This window comes from Varroa destructor, unplaced genomic scaffold (assembly GCF_002443255.2).
Source record: "Varroa destructor unplaced genomic scaffold, Vdes_3.0 BEIS01000003.1, whole genome shotgun sequence".
Classification (NCBI taxonomy): Eukaryota; Metazoa; Arthropoda; class Arachnida; order Mesostigmata; family Varroidae; genus Varroa; species Varroa destructor.
The window spans coordinates 825,763-834,980 of record NW_019211456.1 but is presented as its reverse complement, the minus strand read 5'-3'; the positions used below and the strand labels follow the sequence as shown (position 1 = coordinate 834,980).

General features: G+C 38.5%; 1 protein-coding gene across 1 annotated transcript in view; it reads left to right on the top strand.

Annotated features, from left to right (window-relative positions):
* LOC111247283 (fringe glycosyltransferase-like) overlaps positions 1 to 8,989 on the top strand; it is a 17,861-nt gene extending 8,872 nt beyond the window's left edge. The window contains exons 5-6 of the mRNA XM_022798001.2: positions 7,381 to 7,623; positions 7,882 to 8,989. Of these exons, the coding sequence (XP_022653736.1) occupies positions 7,381 to 7,623; positions 7,882 to 8,071 (433 nt within the window). The 3' untranslated portion in view covers positions 8,072 to 8,989. The remainder of the gene's footprint in view (positions 1 to 7,380; positions 7,624 to 7,881) is intronic.
* Positions 8,990 to 9,218: the final 229 nt, after the last annotated feature.

The following is a 9,218-nucleotide window of genomic DNA, read 5'->3' as shown; positions in this document are numbered from 1 at the left end:
ATACATATATGGCGGAATAGTGCTAGAAGTACCATTCCTTACGACAAAGTGCTGATTCAATAAACGATGAACCGCAATTATTGCCTTAATTCCTAACCAATAATCACTCACTATGAAAATATTTCTTCTTTAACGCAAAGCGTTTCTCAATAGCATAAATTCCTTAAAATTTTATTCAAATAGGCTACAGTTAAAAAATTATAACGAAATTTAATTTTGAGCGGATAGCAGGCCAGAAGCCCAGAAAACAAGGGCTCAAAACGGTTAAAAGTTCAACACATGTAGGAAGCGTTAAAAAGACTTACTTAGCGTGCGAGACGATATAATCGGCAGTTAATATTTTACTCTTTTAAACAGTTGTCAATTTTTAAAAATCAAAAACTTAGGTACATTAGAAGTGGCCTTTCGAACCACTAATAAATTATTAAGCACTTTAAATGTAAATCCAGTTGAGGATATCCCGGTTTGTTTCATGAAAGTTTATTGGCTCATCCTTCCTCGGGCTTTCTAGAAGCTCTATAAAACTGACAATCACAGAGACTGTTGATGTAAAGGAAAAAGAAAGTTTTTAACCTTGGTAAGGGTTCATCGAACGCGGAAAGATTGGTAACACCTGATCTTCACTCAAATTCCAAATACAAAGGACCGTCGTTCGTAATGGTGATTTTGTTCTTGAAAGAGTTGACTTTCGTCTAGTGCTAGGAATAACGGATGAACGCATAACCGTTACGACAAATACTCCGCTGAAGCTTTCGCCGATACCGAATGCAGCACACTGTATATATATATATATATATATGAAAGAGAGATGGGCCCATGTTGGTAATAACAAAAGAAGGAGGCAGTGGCTGGCAGACTTAGCTTCGTAATCTCGAACTAAAGGAAAACTACATCAGATGTGCTTGGTCGTACTCCCATTCCTATATAGAAAATGTTCATGGTAAAGAATATAATAACAAGAGAATAATTGGAAGCCTGATAATAAAAAACGGAAAAATAGAAAGCAGACGATAATGGCCCATTTTTGTTCAGTCCGAACGTTACTTGTTTGTTATAATTGGCGTTGTAACAATCGTCACTACAGATTGTGCGGTGGCATACTTTTATTATATAGTTGGACCTTATGTATAATACTTTTATAGCTAATGATATATGGTAAAGCTCAATTAAATTTAGTTAAAAGCACTCCATATGTATTAAAAAGGCCAAAAGTCTCAAAAGTATAAGAGCTGAAAACCCAGGTCTCGAGGTTTTGCATCATGAAAATCTTCCTCGAAAAACCAAAAGGTTCAATTCATGCAGTGCATATATATATATGTACGCATGCAATGCAAACAGACTGATGTCACCGTAGCTTGACGAATCATCTATATCTGAAACAGTAAACCTTGGACGAAGCTTTTCATGCAGTAGCCAAAATATGTTTTTACATGTTAGCTCATTGCCCTTTGTCTGGTTTCTGGTAGATAGAATGGAAAATGCAGTCTAAACTAATGAATATTTAGATAGGTTATATGGTGCTTTTTTCAGTAGCATTAGAGGAGAACGTATTGAAAGTATATCTACATGTCTATGAGAGAAGTCAATCGGACTTCGGATAGAATTTCGCTATGTCCGATGGACATTTTCGGTTAGGGGCTAAGAAGTGTCTGTCTTTAAATAACGCGCATATTCAGCACTTCTGTCGGCCTGGAGCTTTTCGAAGAAAACGATGGGGGCCCCAGACTGACTGAGGCACACTTCGGGCAGCAGCTCACTCAGCACCAGCTAGGTCGATGTCCGAAACTTTTTCGAAGAGAAATCATTGTTGGAGCTTGTGGGCATGCATAGTTCATGTCGGTATTCTTAGTTTTGAAATCAGTACACTCTTTTCGCGACTAGCGTATAACAAACCTAGCAAAGCATAGGGGGAAATTTAAAAGATATAACTTCATAGCAATATAGCTTAGTCAGGAAGATACTGGAGTCCTGTTGTACACAGACTGCCTTCACGTGCAAAAGCGTAAGCTATTGGCAAATTTATTCGAGGTCAGGCTATCGAAATACAGACTTGATGAGAACGTCGATTCTGGTGATAGTACGTACTAAAGGTCGATGCTAAAACAAGCAAACCTGATTTAGCAATGAAGAACTCCATCATTACGTTATACATTATTGTCTTGAGCATAGCGATATTGCAGTAAAAGAATGATTCTTCCAGAAATGTATATACGACGTCATATTTCTATTAATGTTTACAATGTTAAACCACTTGCGACATTAGTCTACTTTTGTCGAACGGAAGCTAAATATTCACAGAAACTGAAAAAAAAGGACTATTTGAAGGTTAACCTTGATCATCATCAGCTTAAGTTAACAGTTCAATTTGAACTTGAATATTTTTTGAGAACTTTAATTAAGTTAAAACTAGTCTGCCGTTGCTTTCTGAATGTTATTAACTAGTCGGCTTGATCCTGGAACGCTACTTCGTTATAGTAACAAGGAACGACCACAAAGCTTTCGCACCGAATCAATTTGCATGACAAAAACTTATGATAATCGCCCTATAATCAGGCTCGATTCTTATGTCGGGCGATAATAGTCATTACCACGTTTTGAGATTAATGCTCACCATACGCTATAGACGTTTCCCAAGCTATTTTATGTTGTTAAACTGTGATATCGGCTCAGTAGCGTAACTTCACTCTATTAAAGAATAGATTTATGTTTAATAACCTATTCAGCATTGTACTAAAGGTATAAATCGGTTTTTGGTAATAGAATGAAGTTCGTTTATCTTTATCATGACAAAAAAGTTTGCGGCATTTGAACAAAGGTGAGCGATTGTCCCGTGTGTTCACGTAGGACAAACCTTCACCGAAATTGCACAGTTTTTTTGCTTCGATGCTCTACCTTACTGGCGATTTTTAAGTTGTTTTTAAGGCAAAGCGCGAGATCCGTAGTAGAGTTGAAATCTAAAAGGCTCAAAAAGTCATTATTGGTATACTTGGGACATTGGTGTAGAAATAACGACCGTTTTATTTTTTAGTATCAACAATTACCATTTGAGCTATGCCGATGAGCGGTTTGTTCTTTTGAGACTTTCTGTGCCTATTTCGTCCTTGTCCGTTTATTGCTCGTTTTAAGTTTTTACATTTTTTATGACCTTCGCTATGCCGCTAGTCCAAAATTTAATTTTACTGAAATTTTTTTATGTAGCATAGTCGGAAAGCACTTGAATAAAAGGACGAAGGAACGACACTTCTAGCACATGCAAAATATTTTGTTGAAATATATATTCGGATTCAGTCTTCGAAATACCTCGTGAGAAAAGTTCGAATTTAGTCGTCCCGCCTTGCGTAGGCTAGAAAATATCTACAAAGCGAATGCATCTAGTACTAATACCTGGGTGCAAAGGGTATTTTCGACACGAGCCTTTTATACGAAATAGACGGAACCGTTGCCGTCTAATCTTTACTGTCTCTATAAGAATGTGAGCTGCAAAGATACCAAACCTCTCTATCAACGACAACCACTAAACAGATACAGTACGATAGCAGATAGGGCACGATTGAGGTGACGTAAGCACCGATGAGGTGCGGTCGACTCAGAGACGTAGCGATGCCATCTGGCACACGCCAAGCAAACGCCAGAAGTATTTCGAACAACGCAGGAACAAACAACACGGTTTCATTGTGCAAGACGACGGCTACGTAATACTGCTGGCCCCATGGTTCAGCCCAATTCATCGTCTCGCTAAACAGGCTTTACTGCCGTCAGCAATATAATTATTCTCTTTTCATTGGAATCTTATTAAATGCAACAGGTTATAGACCGTATGAAAATATTGAGATTGAAATGCATAAATGCGCTTCTATACATGGCTATTTCGAAAAATCTCAGATGTTACGGTTGGAACTTACTGTTATGTGAGTGTATGAGTTGTAAGCAGATTACTTTGTTCGGCGTTGTATTCGAATTCAATAGACTATTGTTTGACGTCAAACGTCAAAGCGGTAAGTTACTGTTGGCAATTTTTGGAGGTGAGTATCCCTGAAGAGGGTTGGCTTCCCGGACTATTCGGGATAGCATTTCCGCAATCTTTCTGTATCGAGCAACTGAAGTAGTACGGTAAGCAGCGGTTGCTTTATCACAATCAATGCTCCTGCTGTAGCTGTTGGTATCTGCTGATAGAAACGGCGACGGCGATTACGACGGTGGACTGCGGGCAAAGCCTTCGATAGACGGAGCGACCGGCTGTCGAATGAAGGACCAAATTCGTCTATCCTTTGTGCTTTTCTTTGGATCAACTCACGCTAGCCGCTAATGTCAGTTAGTCTTTACACCATCTGTTACACAATTATAGACAGAGAAACGAAAATGCGCATATATATAGCAAGTCAGCAAGATAAAGGGGAAAAAACTTTGCTAATAAAGTGTGTATAATAATATGCGACCAGGTGGGCAAGCTCGTATCCTGTCAGACGGTAAATTATATTCAGACGAGCTATGCCTAGAACCACAATAGACTCGTCATTATTAACGTTCTTATGATGTAATGACCAATGACATTAACAAATTTCTAATCAAGTGTCAATCCGTACCTAATAATAATGACATATTGCGCTTGTATGGAATGGCTCTATGGTTCGAATTTTGAGATAGGAAAATGCCGTAATACTGCAATATTTTTATGGGACATTTAAATGCTGCTTTTTGCTCAGTGTCGGAGACTCACTTGGCTGGAGAAAAATCATATTTTAGAAAAATTTAGCTAAATAGATCTAGAACTCGATATGTGCAAAGCGGAAAGAACTTGGTAGTTATGAGTTAAGCGTCACTATGAGTTAGGTGGTAACGTATTTATTACTGCTAATAAACTTCTAGGCGCGAGGTCTGGTTTCGAAAACGCACATAGACACACTCTGCTTCGTGCTGAAAGTCAGGCTAAAGCAACAGGTAGTGCGCGACATAAATCTCAAAACACTACTATTTAAATAAATAACAGACACTGGACCAAGAAGACACAAATACAATAATAGAGGCTATTATTAAGTAGACCTTATTTCTGGCGCCTTTTTGGGGCGCTCTCCTTCTTATTTGTAGGGCGTCAGATACCCAATAATTGGTTTTGAGAATTACTAATCGTTATTTCTAAAAGGAAGGACGATCTTTAACTTGATAAGGCATCTTGAAAGGGAGATGCTGGTAGAACTTCTAGCCTTGTTTTTTGACCGTCTATGTCTCTAAATTTTCGTACATTATGAAATTATTCCGGAGGAGCAGCAGCACGGCTTTCGCGCCCACTGCACGAGCCTTGAACCTTGATGAGAGCTGCACACTTCCGGAGCATTTGTGCGATTCATTCGATGTCATCATGAACTGGTATATTCAGATTAATGTTGGGCATAATTGTGCAGACGTCGTGGCATTTAGCAGAAGCCGCTTTCATTTTCGATAAACAATAACAAACCTTCGCGCCTACGTGAATAATCTCGGACCGACTATGAATATTCAGAAGATAAAGGCTACGAAATTTCGTGGCTGACTTGCAGTGTAGGACAGTTTGTATTTTAGTAGTAGAAGACTACAATGTGTTAGTTCTTTCATTTATTTATTTGGCGGCTATGTTTGAAGTAGGCTAGCAATAACAAACGCACTGGTAGCAGCCGGTACTTGACAAAACACACAAGCTCTCCTTAAAAGAAGCACTGGCTGATTTTGGTTTCAAGGTAGCGTTAACGGCATCTTTAAATATTTCGCTAACAATGTCTAACAACAAACCAACTTTTCCAGACGAACCGGGTTAACCAACCCGATCAAACACTGCTTCCCATACAATACTTGCCGTCGAGATTTCATTCATTGAAAGCAGCGGCCTTCAAGGATAAGATAGCACAAATTGGCCGTGCTTCCCTTTTAGCTATTTAGTAGCTGATGGTATGCGGATCTAGTAGTACGCATATAATTTGCATGTATATGCTGAACATGGGTTTCATGTGCGGTTTTGCACTCTGAACAGAATACGCTTGTTGATGCACGCAATGCAATGAATACTGGGGACGAGGTCACGCTGGCTACCAACGATCTGTGATCGTGCCTTTGCGAACGTTTGCGCTAGGGTTGTATGGTTTTTTTTTTCGCAATTTTATTCTGTATTATCCGACATACCCACAAAATATCCTATACAAGAGTCATATTCCATACCGTTAATGTATTAATTAACCATGTTAATTACAATAACTATAATTAAGAATTATTAAAGCAAAGAACTATAATTAAGGCAAGGGGCAGTTATAATGGCCAGGGAAAGAGATTATTCAGGAAACCCATGAATGAAAAAGCTAAACAGTAGAGCTCTTGAATATGCGAATTAGCGAATTTTTAAGAAAATCTGAAAAAGAGCTTCACTTGATAGGAGCTTGGCCATTGTCGACCCTGAAATAGTAACTAGTAAGCGAAAATTAGGTGTAAGGAGGATGGATGATCGGGAACGTGGAGGCTAGAGCGACTTATCGCACCGCGAAAACTGATCTACTACGAACCTCAAGTGGACCCACTGGTCTAGACTAGAATACAGAAGCGATACGGACAAAATATATATAGAATGACGGGCGATAGGGGAGGTACGCAGATTTTCGGAGATGGCACATTTTGTGTGTTGATAAAGCTAAAAGCGACGAAGGTTCCTCCACATCATCGGGTCAAGTGGCAGGCAAGCATCCCTAAATAGATAAAGTGGTGTGCGGATATTTTTGAAGGCCGAAAGCGCCAACCTAGAGTGTCTTTCCGGTCCTCTCCCGTTGCTGTTTACTGTTACGTTAATAGGGATGTCAGACAGCTTTGTCTGTAGGGCACGTGTCGAGTAAACAGGTCTCATAATGTGCAATCATACAATGCCAGCATCTTCACCTCGCTATCCTACAGGGCCGTTCGTCCAGGGGATGGCAGCGGCTTGTGCCATATCTACTACCATATATTGAAGGATCGAGTAATGAGTGCAAAGATAAATGAAAAGTAATATTGAACGAATAGATCATACACACCTTTTAACATTTATCATTATTGCTAAATTTAAAATAAACCATTAAATAATAATAATAATAATTAAAAAATATAATTAAATATAGATTATCGTGTGAAGATGAAACTGATGGTGGACTGAATAGCGGAACAAATTTTGCTTATTCCCAAAATTGGTAATACCTTTATAATGCTGTCAAGAAAGAAGAGGTTGCTAACAACAACTAATCTTGGTATCAGAAACACCATAAGCAGATTATGTTCTGAACGGTCTCTTATATAATTATGAATAGTCAAATACCAGTTACCTAAAATCAAGTAAATGCTTATAAAAAAAATTAACAAATAAATATTCGTTGTTCGTGCATTGTTTTCCAGCAATGGGCGTTTCACATCAATAGGTGATTCGATCCGTCTTCCTGATGATGTAACTATGGGTTTTGTGGTCGAAGTTCTGCTCGGACGCCGTTTGACAGTGCTCAGCAATTTCCATTCCCATTTAGAATCTCTCGGATATATCGAAGAAGAAACCTTTCGCAATCAGATTTCGTTCAGTTATTCACGAGCTGGAAATGTACTCAGTCTGAACGAGGCATTTGATCATCGTCTCGATCCGACAAGGTTAGTAAATGCTTATGTACCGTATACTAATTGTAAAGTTTTTCGCCGCTCTGGTATAGATTTAGCGCCTTACATTGTTACGTTTGGTTAATTATAAAGCGAACACACTTATGGGAACCCTTCAGTTGGAGTTCTTTTTTATTTTACAAGATGACTTGTTTGTAACCTTTCACAGTTCCCTGAACATACAAATCTTATTTCTACTTGATCCATGTTGTTTTTGTTGGACCTAACGTGTGCTACTTTGTCGTACTGCAGGTTCTTCTCCGTGCACTGTTACCTGTTTCCCCAGTTTGATGTCTGCCGCCGCATGAAGCTACAACAGCTTCAACTTGAAAAGCAAAATGAACGAGCCACCTTCTCGAATCTCAAATCCAACTCCCTAGCTGCCATCGATGAGACGTCAATGCACGGGAAAACGACGACATCAATGTCAATATCGATATAGGAGAATACTGGCCAACCCCTAAGGCGGATTATAAAAACATTTATGCCGCTCAAAAACCTTTCACGCAGCTTATAATACAATCGTTAGGCAAAAATTGTCTCCCCTGTATTTACCATACGATTTCAAACGTTCGAGCACCTTCGTTTACTCGTTGCTGTGACGTTGTAATCCGTGCTCGTCTATGCCCTAAAATTGATCCTCAGACTCTTTGTCCCATTCCCAGTTGATTGTTGTTGATGTTTTTGTTGTTGGCGTCTTTATAGTTTTTGTTATTGACTTAGATTGATACAAATTACTGCAAAGGTAATTTATAATAATAAGAATATTATTATTATATAATTTAGAGCAATCGCGTCGTTTGTCGTGTTTCTGTTTATGACACAAGCGCGGTTTTATCTAGACACATGTATATAGTGCGTATTTACTTAAAGGGAGCTAAAATGCGTTTCATCGTTAAAGCACATCTTCAAACAGTAAGAATTTACCTGAATCGTACGTTTATAAATAGAGTAAATAAGCTAAGATAGGGACCCCCTATATCTACCACTCCCAGCGACATCAAAATCGGCAACCATTGACTCATCGCTTGCTAGGATAATGGACGCATACCCCCCTGATAATGTCCTGGATGGTGGTATTCTACTTCCAAGATACGACTCAAAAGAGCAGTGAACGTATTTTTTCGTATATTTAAAGCTATATTGCAATAAAACAATACGACGAATTGATTTTGTCCGCATGAAAGTTTTGTTGAATTCGACGTCCTGATGATTATGAAACGTCCTGCAATGTACACATGTATAAATGGAGAATGTATAAAATGTACAGTAAGACATGTACACGGCGATTCAGATAGGCGATATGAAAGAAGAACAAGCTAGTAAAACTGAACATAATAAATGCTAACCTCACAACGTACTTTTCGAAAAAAAAACCGCTTGTCACTTATGCTATTTTACAGAAACATGGTGATATTTTATCAGGAATACTTTCATTCACTTTGTTAGATCATATTTGAGTTGGTTTAAGAATACCACCTTGTTGTGCACGTATCCCGAATGTGTGAAAAGTAATTTCTATGAAAATAATGAAATGAAGTAATTTCTATGAAATTAAAATAAGAATGACTTATGGAATGATCTTTAAA